The following is a 21,090-nucleotide window of genomic DNA, read 5'->3' on the forward strand; positions in this document are numbered from 1 at the left end:
CCTCAGGTATACTCTCCTGACATCACACCCCCCAACACATTTTCAGGATGACTTTCAAAGCTTTTTGCTCCAGTGCCAAACTTGCTCCACTCTTTCTAATGCATCTCCAAATAAATTTAAGCTAACATTCCCAAAGTATTTTAAATATATATTCATATGTGTGTGTGTGTCTGTGTGTCATCCATGCCTATATGTTTCAACTTTCAGAAACTGGGAGTGCATTCTTCTCTGTAGCAAAAACTCTGAATATCACCTTGAGTCAAAATAATAAAGGGCCAAAATGTGTGAAAAGGGCAGACATGGTCAGTGAATGGGTTAAAGCAGTGGTTTACCCAATCCTGGTCCTTGTGAGGCCATGTAGTTTAAAAGGGAACCCTATCTCACTCTATCAAAGGATTGGGAACCCATGTTAAGCAAGTCACTTGTTCAGTTTATGGATATCTTTCTTCGAGGTCTAAATAATACGCAGGAGTTCTCTAAATGACTGAATTCACAAAAACACCAACCTGTTTCATCAATCAGAATGAAATATTTCCAAGTCTTTATTGTAAACTCACGATTTAAGGGGTGACCTGTAAAATCCACTCGCCTGAGGCTCTCCAGGATTAGGGTTGTACACCCTAAGGTGAAAACGGTTTGGGAAATGTGACTTACCGCGGCCATGGAGTTGATGCGGTCAATGTAGTAGTCCGGCCAGCTGGTGGCCAGTTTGTTGGGATCCTCCTGCTCCTGCATTGACAGCACAGAGAGAAGCATTAGCACACAGGGCTGCACTGGGAGGAGCAGAGATTTTTTTTTCTTTCTATTTTCAGGAGTAAACAAAGCACTTGTAATAATCTGCTTACCACCCTGCTGTTCCCCACAGCAGGATCAAATTCAGAAATGGAGCATGGGGTTAAAAATGGGTACATCTCTCCATCACTCAGTGTAATCTCTGAGCCATCCAGACTCCGTACAAAAAACTCTACACAAAATAGATCTTTCACAATACAACTCTTCACCCAACATTTTTCTAAAGTGAAATGTTGCCAATCCAATATTCAGAATTGGAAAGTTTTCGTAAAGCACTTAATAACACTACATTGTTGTGAAAATGAGTTTGTGCACGTAACACATTCTTTTTTGATTGCAATCTCTGTACAGCAAGTTCCCCTGCACAAAGACACCTTCCAAATAAATAATGACCAATTCCTCATTAATGTATACTTTATCATTGAACAACCTCTGGAACAAATATTTTTCAGACATACCTATCCATATTCCTACAGCTGTTCAGATCTTAAAAATGTTCTTGTATGTGTTGTAAGTTCCATGTATGTGACTTTGTGTTCATGGTTTTGGAGAAGAGTTGAAAGGGTTGGCTCTATCAGCGTGGTAGGCGGCTTTTGTGTTACAGTTTATGGAATGGAAAATGTTCTCGGACAATTTAATTTGGTACTTAAAACAGTCTACTGCAGACATTTTTGGGGGGCAAATATGAGGTGTTTACAAGTGTGATTTGTTTGTTTTGGGCTCAAAAGCTGAGTGCACTCACAGTATCCAACCCCCAGCACAGTTAAGGTATTTGTGCTATTAAAAAAAAAAAAAAAAAAATGGAATTAAAAACAAAACGCAAAAACTACTGGTTCTTGGCAATTCCAGCCATTCCAAGGAGTCAAATAGAGTTGAGAAGTAGTATAAAAACACACACACGCATGCGCACACACACACTAGGAAAACAAAAGAGACTGAAAACAGATAAAACAGTACTGAATTATGGGGATGTTCTGGCCAAGTGCGGGCCACCAACAGGGAGACTGGCGGCCTCAAACTTCCACACTGCCCCGCAGCCCAGCCCTGCACTCACACCTCCTGGCGAGAACATGTGCTTGTGTCATTGAGGAACATTGGAAACGACTATTTGTATAGGTTTGTTGTTGCCGAGGCGGTTGGCTGTGGGCCCATGATAGTGGTTCGAACCGCTTAGGCTGATTTGACCCAAAACATGGATCTATAGTTGTACTTTCCCAGGGTGTTTCCAACCCCCACAGTTTATATAAAAATCTTCCATAAGATTTGAGCACATCAGTACACTGTGGGATGCACAAGGCCAAGCAACCAGATACAGAAGTATAGGCATCTACTCAGTTTTGTGCTTGGTGTTTTGCAGTGGTTGTGTTTTCTGGTTGTCGAGGTTGCACAGATCTCTGTATCAATGTGCTGTGTTAGCCTAATTAAATATATGATCCCTGCATATAATGAAATGTCCTTCATACCTTAAAATTTGTCTTTGTGTGAAAGTGGAGCAGAGAAAAATGGGAAGCTGTACTGCAAACAACGGGATGGAACAGGGAACCTGCCTCAGGTTGCTGGCTTTGTGTTCTACTAGTCAGCAACCCTGACAGGTGTGTAGGACACATGCATCCCTGGACCAGTGGCACAGTCCCACTAGAAGCAGAGAGATAGTGTGAGACTTCTGTTTTCCCCTCCCCTCGTGTCCCTGCTTGAACGGTTTGTCTATTCACTAAGATTGTAATTTGGAATGTGACATTAATTAAACACATGCACACTTATGACAAACCAGTTAATTACAGGCACACAGCCCTGGGAGAGGAAAGACATATTTTTAAATATGAATCAATGTCACTCAGCACCTCAGAGTGCTTAGAAGCTGGAATCATTTACACAAAGACAAGAGCAGCAAAAAATGCTTCATCCATATTCCCAAAATAACATCACCAGAACATCAATATAAGTATTCATGTACTACAGTATATGGGTGATCATTACAGAAGAGGAATCAGGGAGCAGTCTTCGCCGAGAGATGCCCACTGCTACTGTATTACAGGCCTCTCAGTGCTCTTCTGCCCAGTTTGTATATTGGGTAAAATGGAAAAAGCAAACGAACAGAGGAGACAGAGAGGCCGCTGTGTGAAGAGAGCAGTGGGCCAGAGAGCACAGGAGGAAGGGAAGGGGGGAGAAGACACTGCTGCTGTGTCCTGGCTCTGTAAAAGCACACAGGAATGCTGGACACAAGAGCACTGGAGCAACAGACACACTCCTCTCTGACACCCCTGTTGCAACTGAATCAGATTAAATGGGACCAGTGTGTGTGGGTGCGTGCTGTGATTTGTGGGCTCAGTGCATGTGTTAGTGTGTGTGTTTGTATAGCCTACACATGAAGATGTGTAATACAGGGAAGATCTGTCCTACCGCTGTAAAAGCACAGAGTGAAAGCATGCAGATCAGAAACTCGATCATTTAAATAAACCAAAACGACCATCCATGATTCATAAGGCTTAGGCTTTTGAGTGCTGAGGAATCTAAGAAATCCATGTGGAATTCGAAACAAAGCATATTTAACATCACCCTCGCGATCAGAAAAATGACCCAAAGAGATCGACATTGCACAACCAGTACGGCACTTTTTCAGCCAACTTCAACAGCGGCCTACTGCCCCCCCACCCCTCCTCCATCTGACAATAACAGCTTGATATGAAACACCAGCCTCTCTTTATTGTCAAAGTAGTGTTTTGGCAGACCAGATGATCCTCTTTACAAGAACAGGACATTTCTGCTGGACCTGGTGTTTACAGTGGATCTGTCTTTTTTCTCTCTCTTTTTTTTATCCCTGTTCCCCAAGCCTGGCTGAACTCATGGGGTAGTGTGAGAGCCAGCAAAGAGACACCAGCTGTCCAAACCCACAGCAATACACCAGCCGCTTATGGAAAAAGCAAGGAGACTGCTTTATAAAGTGACCTGGGAGCTCTTGAGTTGTTCTCGGGGTAATCACCAGCTTCATCTTACAACAATATGCACATCTGGGATCATGTTGCTGTCTAAGAAGAGAACGTGCACATCCCTGTGCCATGAAGATGTTGTGTCTCACCGAGGTCATCCCGGCAATCAAAACTTAAATAAAGAAATCAGCATAAGAACATGGACTCAGACATACAGCTCTGGAAAAAATTAAGAGACCACTGCAAATTTCTTAAATCAGCATCTCTACATGTATGGCAGCCATTCCATTCCATTCATATTTTTTTTTTGGAATTTGGGAGAAATGTTGTCAGTAGTTTATAGAATAAAACAAAAATGTTCATTTTACCCAAACACATACATAGTAAAACCAGAGAAACTGATAATTTTGCTGTGGTCTCTTAAGTGGTCTCTTAATTTTTATTTTTTTTCAGAGCTGTATATTATGAGTTTTACAGCTTGTGCTTTGGGTTGCATTTTGTTACTCTTTGTTTTTCTTTCGTATTATCTTTTCACTACCATTCATTCACTCAGATCCTTGCAAATTTGTTCAGGGTATACTTACAAAAATGTTTCCAATCAATTTTATATGCTTGTTATTTTCACTTTTCACCCTACAGTCTATGGAACTGTTTTTGAGACAACCAACATTTCTCTTGACAGCTGTATGTAGCTCTCACTGAGCATGTGTAAGCTCTCTCTTCATTTGAGAACTGCAATGAGAAGCAATCCTCCTTTCTTTTCTTGGCAGAAGCCAGCCTGGGATATCTAAGGGGGTTCAGAAACCACATGGTGTGTCATGTGTGTGGATATTAGGATTGATGAAATTCTAATGTATGAATTACCACACTATATCTCCGGCCCGAATTAGAGTTTCTTTATGGGGAATTTAGTGTCAGCTACAGGAATGTTTTGAGGGTACAAAAGGAATGGGCTGTGATAAATAATACCGACCTTTACAGAATGGTGATTATGAAGTCTAGGCAGACTATAAATGTGACAGAAGATTTTTAAATAACACATCTTTATATGGAATGATGTCTTTATATCTAAAGTATTTATAAAGCTGTTCCTTATTACTGTGCAAGCATTACTACTCGGTTTTGGAATTCAGAACATCAGAATGTTCATGTGTTTATAGATGTATGTATATCCATCCACCTACCCACTTTCAAAACCTGCTTCAGGGGTCAGGGTTATGTGTTCTATTTCGAGAACAAACGAAATATGAAATATGTTATGTTAAAATGGCAAGCAGTTGGACACATTGCATGAAGAACAGATCAAAGATGGACAAAGGAAGCTATTGAATGGAAACCAAAAGACAGAGAAGACGACCACATGAAAGATAGAAAGATTAAACAATAAACTTAACAGGCGTGACAGGGAGGCCTTCATCCATCAGTGGATCAATATAGGCTGATGGTAATGGTGATATATATACTGTTTGCATTACTTATTTTCAGGGAATAGATTAAAATTATCTTTTAATTCTGTTGTGTTTCCTAAACATAGTTTAGTAGACTGCAGTGCATGTGCCAGGAAAATTACTCTGGAGATTACTTTGAAACTTTTGAATCCCTCGCTATCTCTCTTAACATGCTTTTTTTTCCTCACAGGAAATTCTGCGCAGTATGGTCTTGTGACTGGAAGATACCAATGAGTAGCTCGCCGGTCTTGTCATGAACTTCTCCACATAATTATGTTAGCTTACAGATTTCTTACTGTTAGAATGCCAGCAACTTAATTGCTCCTATTTTATTGGGAAAACATCTTGCAGCACTGAAATCTGCTACTCATAATTCATGACCTTCTCCTCTCTTCCTGTCTCGGAAGAACACTAAGAAACTTTTAACTCACAAACAGCTTCTGTACACCAATAGTCCAGCAGTGTTCTCTGATACTCATAAACCCCAATAAGCCAGTCACACACATTAAAACCTAAATTGATTGAGATTTCCCGTACCCCTTTCCTTTTACAAGAAAGCTAATAAATTATACATACTACATTTATTAAATGGAATGTAGACAGTGATTTGAAGTGGTTATTTGGTTAATCCTCAGTTTAATAATACATTTAAGTTAAATAAACTACACTTATTTAACAATAACATGTTTTTTTGTTTTGTTGTCGCACTGATTCAGCCTAGAGGAGACTGTAACGATTCCTGTTGACTAAACTGGTTTAAGACAGGGGGATGTGTAAACATGGGAGTGCCACTATATAAATCATTGTATATATAGAACAACTATAAACAACCTGCTGCTCACATAATTTTCCCATTCATCTAATCCACAGAGCCAAGCGCACAGCTCCCAGGTCTAAGGCACATTCACAGTCACACCTTTAAGAAACAGCAGCACAAATCTACAAATGCACTCTCACCCATGCAGTGAGGGGTTCATCACATGTCACAAAAACAGGTCTTTAGTAATGCTTCTGAATGCCTCAAATGGGAGTATTTCTGTACAATGCAATACAAACCACTATGACAGGAGTGAATCTTTTCATTATTATGATGTCATTATTTAATAATTAAAAATAATAAATCGCCCCCTAACATCAAATAACAGCTTGATTATATTTAAATATGCAGTTTTCCTTTCCCTGGCACTAAAACAGAGGTTGCACCATTCCCATCATGCTGCCTGATCATAGTGTCACACAAATGGAGATAAAACCAGAGGAAAATCAAGGGGAAAAACTGCCAGATTACCTTGCCTCATAAGGGTTGGCGGTAATTTACCTCAGCCTCTAGCCGGCAGAATGAGTTTGGTGGGTGTATAGCAGCCCCTTCAGCACAGCACGGACATCCCCTTAGCCCAGCATGCTTTGGAAACTTTACAGTCAGTCAACCAACTGCAGGCAACTCAGTGATGCAAAATCACGTAAGCCACTTCCACTGGCACAGTCACACCTGTGAGAGCATCCATTCTGACTAGCAAGGCCAGGTACAGTAATTAACAGCAGAGACAGCTATGCGCTGATGATAGCAGTGCCAGCTCCTGACATGCTTGCACTTCATTAACACTTCATCCTTCTAAGCCTTCCCTGCTTATTTGACGTGATAAATACTTATTATATTGTTCATCACTGCTTGCTAAAAGTGAGTTTGTGGCATGTCTCCTTTAGATGTGCTGTATGCCAGCTGTACTTTGGCTGGGTAAGGAAGGGTAATAGACCTGTCCTTGCTGTGCCAGCACTGTGGATTTTGAGAGATCTTCAGCTTTTAGAGCTATCTGATCAACACCCTTCACAAATACAACAGACACACCCGATATTGTTTATTTTTAAATGTACACAAGGTTTGCTTTACTCTTGGCAAACCCATTGTGAAAAATCACTTGACATTTAAACAAAAAAAACTGTTGTTCATGTATGTTTCATTTGCAAATACATGTTTCATATGCTTTGAGTTTGTTTAGGAATGTTTTTTTTTCTTTTCTTTTTTCCCCATAGATATTGTCTTGCTCTTTAAGCAGAGTTTTAGCGAGGCAGTCTTGATTACACCGATTCTGAACGAGGATCCATTTTTCCATGTGGATTCTGTCCCTGGGCGTGTATGTTTTGTGAATCTGGCACAGTCATTTAGGGCCAAAGAAGAAATTATACACTCGTTTGCTGCAGTTACAGTACAGTGAAATGGCAAACAGTGAAACTTTATTCTGAAAACCTCTGGTAATTTCTCTACAGCTTCAAGTCTAATTGCTTTAGTTTCTCAGTGATATCCTCTCGTTATGCTCTATGTTTATTCCTAAGTAAAGAACTGTCACAACCGATAACATCAAGCAGCCTAGACTGCTAAAGTTGAAAATGATGAATGGTTCTGCTTCCAACGCAGACTCGTGAGCCATGCCAAGAAAAGAAATGACTTGGTAAGGTCATATGCATTCATTTAATTTCATTTTTTTGGAAGTTTAGAAACTGTCTAAATCTGCTATCTAAAATTCAATTATCCTGGAGGAGGTTGACCACAGACAGAGACACAAGGAGACAAGGACCAGAGGGGTCTGACTAGAACTTTAAATGGAAATAAAAACTGTTCTGAGGATACTTGGGAGTTACGTCTGCAGTCTGGAGGCTGCCTCCCACTACTATGCAAGATCCTTCCTTCCAGACCAAAAACCAACCGGGACAGTGGTTAACTATCCTGAAGGCCCAGTCACTAAAGTGTTCTGAACAGTGTTTATTAAGTGCTGAAGATGCAATGTGGAATGCTGCACACCTGTGCCATACCCAGTACCCAGCAGCGTCAATCCTCCAGCAGCAGTTAAAATCATTCAATATTAATTTACTTTCTTCACTCATAGCGGAGTATGGAGTCGTAAATCTTTTTCGAAGACACAGAGAAGCCTCAGTGCTCCGATGTCTGGGTGTTTGGCTGCACTGTGACCACCAGTGACAGCAAAACACTGTGTGATGGCTCTGCATGTCACACTGCCCTTAGCGTCTGAGTTCAAGAGATCCTTGTTTATCATAGCCCCCACGTGACAGGCCTTATTTCCCTCACCAGCATGAGTTTTAAATATATGGGCCTGCAAGCGAAGCCACATGTTGCGTCTGCATGAAATACAAAGTCAGTAGCAGGAGCACAGCCAGCACTGAAGTAATCTCAGATCATAACCCACCATACGGGTTCCAGGAGTCCCTCATTGTGCAGCTGATTTCCATAAAACTGCACAGTCGCAGACTTACACTCAACCTTCCCAACCTACTGATCCTCGCTGTCTCTACACTACCACACATCTACATCTTCACACACCTAGCTGCGGCGTTTGAACATTACAAGTTTTCCTGCTAAAGTCACTACACAGCAACTATTATCAAAGTCATAAAAATAAAGTGGCGTTTATTAGACCAAGTTTCCTTGAGCTTTTGCCACAGTGAGTGCAGGTCTTTCCTCTGCCTGTATTATTTCAAATTATATAATTGTTTTCCAGCAATTTTCAAGATAATTTGAAGGCATGTTTTCTCCCCTTTCCCCTGGCTTGCCTAGACTTGGACATGTACAAGTTCGGTAGGGTGTGAGAATTAAAACCAAAGCTGCTCAATAAGGCTCAATAAGGCTGGGTGAAAATGAGGACTCACCTTCTTCTTGCTACAGTAGATCTGCCATTTCTTTTCGGCTGGGAGGGCGAACATGGCCTCCCTGTTCTTATCTGTGAGATCCAGCTCATCCTGTAGGAGCAGAGAGGGGAGAGAGGGTAGTCAGGCAAATGCACATACTGAGACAAAAAGTCTCCACACTGGGCCCCCAGTGGGCAAACCCAGACCAGCTAATTTCTTTCCTGAGGAGAAACTATGAGTTAGCCCAAAGATTAAATTAAGGAATCTATATACCTATCTATCTATTCACCTGTCTAAAGCACAGCAGAAGCGGTGTGCTCAGTGTATACATCACACATGCTCTCTAAAGGGAATCCGTGTCTGGATATTATGGTTGTAATCCCCGCACTGGATTTAGACCAGGGGGTTAACCTGTTTTGGGAAAAATATTTTGGCAATCACATGAAGAAATATTCTGTACTTTCAGCTGAGGTAAGATAGCATCTCCTAACTGGACAAGCCAGAGAACAGAACAGAACTAGGAGGGAGCTGTACTATACACCTCTCAGCTCAGGTATGACTGAAGGTTGTGATGTTCACCTGGGCTGAGCCATTTGTTAATGTCCAATCCTGAACCTGCCACAGTAAAAAAATGCACTGCTGAGAAATGAACACGCTGAATGGCAGCAAATCCAAAAGCTGAAAACTGATCACTCTATTGAGTACAGCTTTCTGGCCCTTTACCACCTCACAGATCGTGGGCTTCCTTTTTAACTACAATTTGTATTCTCAAAATAAAGCCGTGCGTTGGAATTCACTTCAATAAGGGGCACTTATTGAAAGCCTAGCATTTATCAGAATAAAGTCCCACTTGATTTTAGATAAGGCAAGCATAAGCTCTACATCCAGATTGCATTAGAGCAGAAAAAAGAAATCAGATCATAATCTCCGCATTGAATCGGGGGATCAGATTATAGGCGGGCCCTTTTGTTCCGTTGCTGATTTGTCTCTTGTTGTATTTGAACTGAATTTAATTTAATCTTAATGACAGCTGAAGCCAGCACACAGAGGTGTAGTCGGCAGTGCCAAGTGTGGCAATGAAAAGTCTCCGAAAGGCCCAGTGGACCTGGCTGAGGTGTCACAAGTGCAGCACAACCTGAGAGAAGAGCTTTATTGCAAGAGTTTTATTAAGCCGATCTTACCAGGGAGCTACAGAGTTAAAACTCTGGAAGGTATCTGCTCAACAGGGCTGTGACTTCACAGAAGTTACATAAATATTGATACACCTGCAGCGCAGGATGAAAAAATATTCCTTTCCAGCGACTGTTATTTCTCTCCTTCAACATTTTTGGACTGAAATCAAATAAATAAAACTCAAATGATAACAATAATAAAAGTGGATGGCAGAGGCATGTGACTTCTGGTCTGAGAATCAATACATTCAGCACTGAAACTGGTGTCGGTCGTTCATTGCAATCAGCCACACTGATCGATACTGGAATTGATTAGACGGAGTTACTCTACTACAGCCTTTGGAAAGTAAGGAGAGATCAGCGCTGTACTCTCATTCAGCTCAGAGGCTATGTGGTTTGTTGAGACTCGAGCAGGTTTGTCTATCTAATCAAATTAACATCCTCACCCAAAGCTGCTCGAGAAATGTGCCTGGACATGATTGAAGCACCTGTACTGAGTAAAACATGCATATATTGTAATAAACTCCCAAGCAGGTAAGAAATATGATGTAACTCTAATCATGTAGCTATGACTACAGAGCGTCCACACTATTACTGGACGATACCGGTTCAATCTCCACACCGTGACTTCAATACAGAGTTAGGACTGAGGAATCACTCCGGCAGCTCATTATAGTAGACGGGCACTAGGTTGTATCAGCTTGGTACACAGAGAAGTAATTTTGTCAGTAGGTTGGAAAAAATCTATGGTTTAAAAAATGGATTGGGGAAAAAAATGCAGTGGTGCAGAAAGATGAGGAAGAGGATAAACGTTTATAAAGCATCTCTGAAGCTGACTTTAATATCAGCAGCTCCTCCAGGGCCACTAATCTGGGTTTTAAGCCTGTGCCACTGCTGATAACACTGCTAGGAGAGACAGAGAGACAGAGAGAGCAGGAGGGAAGGAGAGAGGAGTGAGGAGAGATTAGAAAAAGAGCAAAAGATATGTGGAGTTTAGAAAGCAAAGGAGCATGACTGGAGAAAGAAAGGAGAAGGCAAAGAAAAAGGAGGACCGAAAAAATTATCACACTAAAAGAAGATCAAAGGCAAAACAAATCTGTGTGGGGGTTAGACCAAAAAGATGGAATATAAAAAAAGAGAGATATCAGTGGGAGATTCAATGACAAATGAGAAACAACTGAGAGAAAGAGAGATCGGAGACAGGAAAAGTGGGTTAGCTATGACAATTAAAAAGGACAAAAAGGGAAAGAAAGACATTCAGAAGTAGATGAAACCATCACAGTGTGCCTGGGTGTGTGTGTGTGTGTATGTGTGTGTGTGCGCCTGAGCTTCTGTTGTTGACAGAGAAATCAGAGTACAGGAAGGTGATTGCTCTCAAGCCCTTCCAGTTCTGTCCTTTCTGGGAGGAACAGGAAGGACACAGCAACACTTGAAGGAAAGGCAGGAAGTCATATGAAGCCCCCTGGGGACCCAGAGGAAGTAGAAGCTGCCATCAATGTGCAGGCCAGAGAGACAGCTGTGACTGACCGGTGGCTGGGGGTGGGGTGGAGGGAGCAAGAGGTGTAGAATAACAACAAACTTGTTCTGTACAGCGCCTCAGGATGCCAGACCCAACTACTTGGCTGCTGGCAGCGTCAACAGACATGAAAAGGTTCAGTGGAAAATGGGAAAATTTCACCTGCACTTACTTAGTCCCAATTTACACTGTCTGCAACCTCTTTCCCCCTCTCCCCTCAACAAAAAATGGTGTACAACTTCATCCTTCCAAAGAGGGTTCCTCAGTATCTCTCAAATTAGCTATCAAGGTCAGCTTACATAGGCGTTCCCGAAGATAGTCAGTCCTTTCTTTGATAAATTATAATTATAGAATTATATAATTCTTTGAGGATACTGTCCTGACATCTGGATCTTTTTTAAAGTCATGTGTACAACTCAATAGTGATTTTTGAGCCACTGCCCAATGGAATATTTGACTTGGTGTGACAATAACAAAAAGGTCAGGACGCTCCTTGGCACTTGATGCTCAGTCAGCACTTCCCTAATGATGTGTCAGGAAGTTGCCGGGTGCAATCCTGACCACGCCATGTTGCCAATCTTGGCCTGGGACCCTAGAAGAGAGCTCAGCTCTGGCATGCTAGGGGAAGAAAAATATGAAACAATCTCCCCACACTTAAAGAGAAGACAGGGAGAACAGATGTAAATCACTGCTGGAGCTGGGTCCTTCAGGAGCTCAACAGTTTAGCAAAAATCCCACTGATGACTTTCACAGGGGGACACAGGGATCTGGCCACACAGTGGGATCAGAGGACACCCATCTCTTCTCTGTGTTCTCTCTTGGAGGTGAGCGATATCAGGGAGAGCACGTTCAAAATGGGTATCCTAAATGGGGGAAAGGAGCTATACTGAGCCATAATGAAAGCCTTCACTGGCCTTGTCTTCAGTCTCCCTGAGGAACCATCCAGTCTACAAATCAGCACGGACCAGTGAAGGGGAATCCGGTGACTATTCCGGTTTTGTTGAGAGAAAAATTAAGTTTTGCAAAGGATGTGGAAACTATTATGAACAATAGTGACTATTCTTTATTTATATATACATACACATGAAAACAAAAGGACAGTGATTGGATGAATATTTTTTGTTTTGAATCATTTAATGGAGAGAATGTTCATCTGGCCATGGGAACTTGGCCACCAGAGTCCCGACTGGATGGAATGAGCCAAGAGGCTTCAGAAACGCCAGTGTTTGAGGTGGAGGAGGGATGCAAAATGCAGAAAGCTGGGAAGGGTGTGTTTGCCAGCCATGTTTAGGGGGCGAGATAAAAGGCGAAAACAAAGTTGTCCTTCCTTCCTGGATCTTATTTAAAAACTTTGGTTAAAGAAGAAAGAACAAAGGTTGAGATATTTGAAGCAGCCCCCACAGTCTCCACATGTGTAGCTTCTTCGGTAGGGTTTACAGCTCCTCTCCCTTGCTCACCTTTTGGAGTGTAAGCCATAAAGTCCTCGAAATATGTACTAAGGGTAAAATGTGCAGGCTGTCATCATTGTAAGGTTGCACTAAAAACAAGTATATCGTCACAAGTATTTCTTATCCTACAGTCTTCTACTTGACAATTTACTGGGTGTGTGTATTGGAAAAAAGATGTTCTCTCCAAACCCCCTCTTTTCCAAAACCCTGCTCTTGGTTTATAATGGCATTGCCAGTGCAGACTTGGCACTGGGCTGAGGTACTGTGCACATTCAGACACATGGCAACCACATGTGTGCTGTTCCATTAAACCAGCACGGATTATATTTCCAATACAACTCTTCCCCCAAACAGTGCACACTGCAATAAGTTTTAGTGTCACTCTGTTGTCCTTAAGCGACCCTCTTGACTTTAATCTTAAAACAAATAGTCAATTGTTATTCTTTACCATGGTGGTTGTCCAAACATGTGCACACACACTCCCTCTCTCTCTCTCTCACACACACACACACGCACACACACACACACACACTCACACATACAATTACATACATAAGCAAAATAATATATATATATATACTAAAATGTATTCATAAAACAGCTGACCATATTTTTCCAGAACTGTGCACCATGTCATAAAGGATAATTTGATCAATCATATCAATTAATGCTGCACAATAATACCTCCTGATGTGGGCTGCATTATTATTACGTTACAATCAAACATTACAGATGATTGATATCAGGGTAATAACATTATGTTACAAAAAAAAAACTTTAAATGTGGCCAGATGTAGCTGAAAGTACGTCTTTGCACGTCATATTTCTATGAATTTGGCAATTTTATAACAGGCCTTTTCTTAATGGAGTACCTGACAGCCTTTATGGGAAAGATCTGAGGCAGAATCAGGTCAACTTTCCGAGGTCCTATGTTTTTCTCATTGGTCATTTTTGATTTCTGTCCTAAACATGGAGGATGAAATGTTTAGTTTTCTGCATGAAACCATAATCACTTCTGTGTTCCTTTCTGTGTTTATACTGGATGTGCTAGAGCAAACAGTACATACCTTTCAGTGCACAAACTAGACAGTGTTAATGTGCAAGAGAGCGATAACTCAAGCAGAAATCAAACTGTTTGTGCCTCACTGACTTTGTGGGGCTGTCATCATGCTGTGAGTTTTTGATTTTTCTAATGTAAACTTGTTGGCACTCATGCAACCTCCCATTTCCAAATGGTTGTGATGGTGGTTCCCTAATCCTGGACCTCAGTCACACTGTAGTGGGTAGACCAAGGAAAAGCTTCTTAGAGCACTATACAGCACTGTAAACACAAAGGGCATTTTGGATTTAGTGGAGACTGCTACTTGCATTATACAAACACTCAGATTTCAATGCACTTGAAAAGTCATGAATATGAATGTTGCACAAGAACATAAGAATGGTGACAAACAAGGGAGAGGCACGTTAACTCATTTGGTTGCAAGCTGCTTCTCAAACGATCCCTGTGAAACGGCTCCCACAACACGGCAAGGTAGTCGTTTGCGCGTCGAGTTATGTTCCAGATATGTCACTCTACTAAAAAGGAATGAGTGATACATAAAAAGGAATCAATACTATAATGAAAGGGAATCACATTTACAATCGTCCAGTCTGTTATTAATGTGGAAACATAATGTGGAGACATAATTGTGTTATTGTACAGCGAGAGGCAGAGCGCGGCAGGCGGGCGGCACGTTTGCTCGAATTGCTACGCGGCAGCCGAACAACCATCAAAGCGCCTATAAATTATGCATGAGGAAGTTAAATTTTGAAAAAGATAATCCCTCTTCTGCCTTAAAGAACTCTGCATTCAAAGAGCCAGTGTTTTCAAGTGGGCTGCTCGCCTTGATATTTTTGTCAGACTCCAGTTAAGCCGAGATATTTACCATAAATAAGCTCCGAGTCGTTTTGTTTTCTCAACCATGCGGCTGCCGTGATCCTGCTAAGTATTACCATATGCATGGCAGGCTTTATTTTTTTATTTATTTTTTATTTTTCATGTAATCTGTTTCCATTAAAACACCCAAAACTAAGCACAACCCTCCAGAAAAACGCAGAGTTTTAATTGATGCTGGGCCTTCACTAGTTACACTTTGGGAAGAGAAGCAACTCTGATGACTGCTCCCTCCACACAATGCTTCTGAAGGTCTGGAAGAGCCCACTTTCTGCTGTGATTCTCTAGACCTTGATACTTTAAAATGGTCCTCAAAGGCAGTGGAGATTCCGCTAAGAAGCTTAATGATAACTACAATTATTAGGAACAATCCAGTGTAGCTTTATGTGACAGGGAATATAAAATAACCCCACAACGATGCTGTTCTAAACTGGCACAGCACAAAGTCTGATAGAGGAGCTGAGATTTTGCAGCATGGCCAGTACATAACAAGTGGTTTATGCCATCTGTGGACCTGCAGGAGGCGCTACACTGACATCTGTGCTCCAGAAATGTCAGGGAGGAACAATCTATTCATTTGACACAATCTGTCACAAAAACTCATAATAAGTCTGGACAGAGCTGGGCTCAATGTGAAATGGCAGATTAATACTTAGGCTGAATGAATAGAGGTGGATTTTTACAGTGGCTCAGAAAGAGATTCTTCACAGGCCCCCAAATGAGCAAGAACATTAGTCACAATGGATTGGCTGTCTTGTCCTCAGAGACTCTGTCTCTAGTAATGTAACTCTCGTTGAGCTTGCTTCCTACAGGGCAAAGAGAGGATCTGTGTGGCAAGATGGAGGGATGATACAAGGACACCCATCCCACTCATCTGTCTTTCACTCACAACTGCGCTTCAGCCACCAGTGAGGTTAAGCTGAAATAGGGCAATGTAAAGTGGGAGAATACAAAAGTAACTTAAAAGAAAACATTACACTGTTGACAAAAAGAGAAAGACAACACAATGGAGCCAGACTGGAGTCAACTCACTCGCCTAGTCTGATGTGTGGAATGTAGCTGGAACTGTTTGGTCCTGGCTGAAGATAGCCAGGTGGAGGCTGTGGGAAATCTCCACCGGTTCGATTAGGGGTAGCTGGTGTGAGCCAGTGTGCTCTTGCTTTTCCAGGGCACTGTGTGTGCCAGTGAAGCCCTGTATTCCCAAAGAGCTCAGAACAACATATGCGTTTCCACAATGATGCCAGAAGAACAGTTTGTTTGACCTTGTGCTATGCGAACAACAGGACTTTCAGTTCCAAAAAAGGACTGGATCCCTGAAGTTCATACAAACACAACACTGCTCCGTTTACATCTGGGTTCATGCTAATAAAGCACAACCAGATTAGCCTGACAATGGACTGCTTCCTATTAGCTAAAAGGGGGAAAACAAAGTTTTTAGCAAAGCATGTCTCTCCTTGCTCCTGTGCTCTGCACGCTTCCCCACAAAACCATGACGATTTTCATGTTACAGTGTCTGCTGGATCAGTATACCCATAATTACTGGAACTGAACTCACGATCATCCAAAAGGTCAAGAAGTCACTTGCAGTATGTATGGAGGAGAAACAGAACTGCTAGAAAAGGAGACAAATCAATCTTTAAAACATGCCTGGGATGCTTTCTTTGGAATTGAAAAGATTCTTCAGAGAAGCTGTTGCACATTTTACTATGAAGGTAGTGTAAAATAAACATTTTTTTTTAGATTACTGCTATTTCCCTACAACTGTAGTTACAGACAATAAGCACTCTCTTAAGAGTGCCTGGCTATTATACTCCTTGCATTCCACCCCCCCACCCACCCTTGCAGCTACCCCCTGGCTCAATTCAAACAGGGTGGGGGTATGGGATGGGAATTGAGCCAATGATCTTTTGAAAGCACAACAAACCACAAAGATGAATTACAGAGTACACAAGAGCACTGCAAGGCCAACGGAGGGCGGTGCAGCCGACTCACCACCAGCTCAGAGAAGCGGGCGTGCAGCTCGTCGGCAGGGGGCATGGGCGCGGTGAACTCCAGCAGCTGCAGGGGTACACTGTCCTTCAGGTTGATCTCTGGGGGTTCGCTGCTGCCGAAACAGCACAGGAACCCCAGAGTGGGGCGCGTCCGCTTCCTGGGAGGCATCCTCTCCAGCAGGCCTGCTATCTAGGGGGCATCATCTGCGAGACAAGAAGGGAATCACAATGATCAGTCAATTATGAAATCAATTACTCAGCAAGTCAATCAAGATTATATTTATATGGACTCCTTCACATAAATCCATCAGAATGCATTTCCACCAATACCAGTTAGGTACAATCCCCCACAGTGATGCTTAATACTGGTCCTGGAGGAGCCACAGCCCGGCATATTCTATACAAAACTCCTCAATGGCTGATCTCTTTCAAAATAAAACATGTGATTCAGCAGACACTATGAATGGGACCCTGGCAAGAAAATGCTGCTTTAATTAAATGGGTGATCAAATGGGTGTAGGAAGGAATGGATTTTGCTAGTCTTATCTTGTCAGGAAGGCATTCCAGGGAGTCGTTCAGTTTCAACACCACCAACTGCAGATGGGGAAGTCCAATACAGCTCAGTTATAACAAGCTCCTTAGCTCTAGAGTTGAACTACTGATCAACTGGTCAAGAATTCTGGCAAGTTTTGCCAAAATCCTTCAACTGAAATTAACCGGGACGGGACAGATGGTATTGGACTGCCCCCTGTATAGAAAGACACTGCTCAATTACACACAAATTTAGTCTTTTCCACTGTTTATACAATATAATTATTTTTACCAGAGAAAGAGACAATGAAAAAAAAATACAGCTTCTTGTAATGACATAAACCAGAGAAAGGAAATTATGTTTAACAACTGGGCAATTTTTACATCATGTGCATAGAAACAGTTGTGAGAACACATCCATCAATGAAGAGTTATGTTGGAACTTCTGAGTGTTTCTTTGTATTCGTGAGCGCTCTAAAATCCTGTCAGAAATGTAGTCTACTGAGGGTGTTGGGTGTTAACTCAGAACAGAATCAGTGCTGCGATAAAACAAGAAAACAAGGTTTAGTTTATCAACTGTTTGTTTTTTGAATCAGTAGTCCATGCTGTTTTATGTTCATACATCTGTGCCCGTCCTTTGCTCTTTCATCTACCACAGTGACTTACATGACCTACTGTAATTATATGATGTTGGAAACAGATTGATAACAAGCTTTGATATAATTACAGTCTACGCAATCACTCCAGCTCAAAACAACTTTTTTTGTGAGCCTGTTTGTTTGTTTTTTTCATTCCCAGTTAAAGGGAGAAAAAAGGGCTATGATTTACTGACTTTCAGAAATGAAATTCAGTTAAATACTTAAAAAATGTCAAATGGCAGTATGAGTTCTGGCACAAGCTGGCACCACTGGGCACTCTGCACTTTTATCAATCCCTCCTGTGTCAGAGTGGCTCCAGGCAACAATGGGAGGACAGGGAAGGCAGGGGCAGCGACAAGAGAGAGCCTGACAGAGCCACCAGGAACCAAGAGCCCATTTAGCGGTCTGGTACACAGCGTTGACGACAAAGACACACTGTTTCAGCCACAAAGAGCTCCAATCAGCCCATACGGTCTAGTCAGTGTGGGCTGTGCATGATATTACTACTGCAAACAAGGTCTGGAAGCCGCCTGACAAACAGTTAAATGTCTTGTTTTGCATGTCCTCAGAATTACAGTTCTAGAGAATAGTCACTACTTGGATACATTCAGTTACCTCCATTTTAAGTCTTTTAACTAAGGGACAACACAGGTCACAGTAGAGATGGATAGGTTACTTCAGCTGTTACACTGTTAGAGAGGCTTGTCTGGCATGATGGCCCTCAAAGTGACTGGCTCAGCTCTGAAGAGATACGACATTATCCAGACATTCCCACAGAGACAGTGGCCAGTCAGTCGGGGCTCTGTGTTCCACTCAGATGTGACTGATGTGTTTGTTTTCGGAGAACAGTGAATGATGAAGCGGGCTATGGTGGGCGCGTGTGCCCCCGGGTGTTGGGCAGTCAGGCCTGTGCAGAACAGTTAATGGAGTGCAGCCAGTGGAACAGTGTGAGCGTATGGGGGGAGGCCAGGACTGTGCATTGAAATACAACCCCAAGGACATTTCACCCATTTGTGTCTTTATTGAGGTTAAACAAAGCCTGGGCATGAATGTAATTAAGCTTCTGCTTCTTGGAAAATGAGAAGCAACCAGAAGAGAGAATGGACAGGGTGCGTCACTCACACTGAAACTCACGTGTTTGAGGACAATATGTCCCCAACTGAGACAGAAGCAGAGGAACACGCCCCTCTCCAAAGCAAAGGGGCTTGAATTCACAGACGGAGAGAAAATAAAAGGAAGTACACTGAATGGAGTGGCGCATGACCAATGCCTTCAATGCAACTCACACCTCTCAAGGGATAACACATTGAGATAATCAGCAGCTAAACTCCTGAGGCTCGCCAATGATGGCAGTAGATTGTGCAGAGGTCTTCCAGTGTGCTAGACTGCGCCTCTCACACATCCTAACACTGGGCGCAGAGGTAACACATTCCCCTGATATCGCGGTGCTGCTGGAATGAAGCTGAGGAGGTGCCGTCTGCAGCAAACTGTCAGCACTGGGGTGGCAGTGCCCGGGTGTTGTCCTTGGCTGTTATACCCTGAAACAACATGCCTGATTACAGTACATTTCACTCACAGCACCCCCATCCATTTGTAAGCACATGAACAATTTACCCAGTTAGTTGAGAACCGATTTAAATTTAAATTACATACCATTACATGTATATATTTAGTATTACCTTCTGGGCAGTGTTCAGATCTGTGTTGTTAAGGTTTTACACAATAAAGTTATAGAGCTCTGATTCTAAACACTTCAAAACTCTGTGCATTTTGAGTCTATGGGTCAGTAAACTATACATTGTTCCTGATGAGCTGAATGGCCTCTCTTATTACTCTTTCATACACTGTGATGTTTGCAGTACTTTTTGCATTTTCAGTTGGGGTGCTGAACAGCCCTCCCCAGCCTTGACAGTCCTGCACATCCCTGTCTGTCCACAGCATTCCTAAAACACGATAACACCTACTTCAACATTTAAGCTACACAGCCACCAACCATACAGGAGGGACCTTGGGCCAGTGCCAGGCTGCCCATGACTGTGCCAAGAGATAGGCCCTTCTTTGCACAGCTGTAAGCCAGAAGGAGCTACAGGGGCGAAGCACTGATTGCTCTTCCTGTCTCAATTAAAAGTGGTCATTTCGGAAGATATCGGGTCGTTAGTGGAAATCATGTCAGTACAAATTGTACAAACGAGTGAATCAAGAACATTACTCACATGATCTGCGACACAGGATGTTTTTTGGCACACGAATGTCACTGTCTGTATAGGTAAGCTTTTACCTGCACCTGTATATCTAGGAGCACCCTATTGTACATGACTCTTACTAAGGGCACAAGGTAACATACCACAATCCTTCTCAATGGGAGTTAACTGTATGATGTGTGTAAAGGTAAACAAAAGCCCTGGAACTACAAACATGTGACACTTGAATGAATACAAGGCCTATAATGTTATTTAAATCCAGGCTTCCACACATCAGTGATAATAAGAAATTCTAAAGGAAGTGAACACATACGCTTTTAATAATGTTTTGTAAATGCCTGACCACACAGAGCCTATTAAGTTTAGACAACCTGACATCCAGGATTAAATGCTATTTATAGCATCCTGACAACTGTGAGGATTGTGCAGTACTGTTATAAAACATGCACCATTAAAAAATACAAATAAAATAATTGAGCTGGAATTAACAGGATGTGATCATTTTCCAATACACTTCCACTGTCATGTATTTTCATATCATCCTTGACATGATGCTGCGATCACTTTCAATGTCCATCAATAGCTATGATGTGGTAACAGTTCCTGTTATTATAATTATTGTTGCTAAAATTTCAAAGCCCTCAAAAGACAGTATCCAGATACCCCTGCACACCAAACGTACAGCCTTCTGAATAGATGGGTAATGATACACAAAAATGGGCTGCCTCAGTCTTAATGCTTCGTTCTATTTCGAGTATAAATAATCCATTGTTTATGATTGTATTACACTAGTACAGACAAACATTAATTGCAGTCATTGCTGTCACAATGATGCAGACTGCTCTATTAACCTC

At 42.1% G+C, this 21,090-nt stretch overlaps 1 protein-coding gene across 6 annotated transcripts in view; it reads right to left on the minus strand.

Moving 5' to 3' along the window:
• The window catches only part of daam2 (dishevelled associated activator of morphogenesis 2), a 105,397-nt gene that overhangs the window by 48,905 nt on the left and 35,402 nt on the right, over nt 1–21,090 (minus strand). For all 6 annotated transcript variants that reach the window (XM_066703382.1, XM_066703365.1, XM_066703356.1 and 3 more), the window contains exons 2-4: nt 16,868–17,070; nt 8,828–8,917; nt 655–729 (exon numbers count right to left, since the gene is read on the minus strand). In XM_066703382.1, coding sequence (XP_066559479.1) covers nt 655–729; nt 8,828–8,917; nt 16,868–17,035 — 333 coding nt within the window. In that variant the 5' untranslated portion in view covers nt 17,036–17,070. The remainder of the gene's footprint in view (nt 1–654; nt 730–8,827; nt 8,918–16,867; nt 17,071–21,090) is intronic.

The sequence above is a fragment of the Amia ocellicauda genome, chromosome 1 (assembly GCF_036373705.1).
Source record: "Amia ocellicauda isolate fAmiCal2 chromosome 1, fAmiCal2.hap1, whole genome shotgun sequence".
Taxonomy (NCBI): domain Eukaryota; kingdom Metazoa; phylum Chordata; class Actinopteri; order Amiiformes; family Amiidae; genus Amia; species Amia ocellicauda.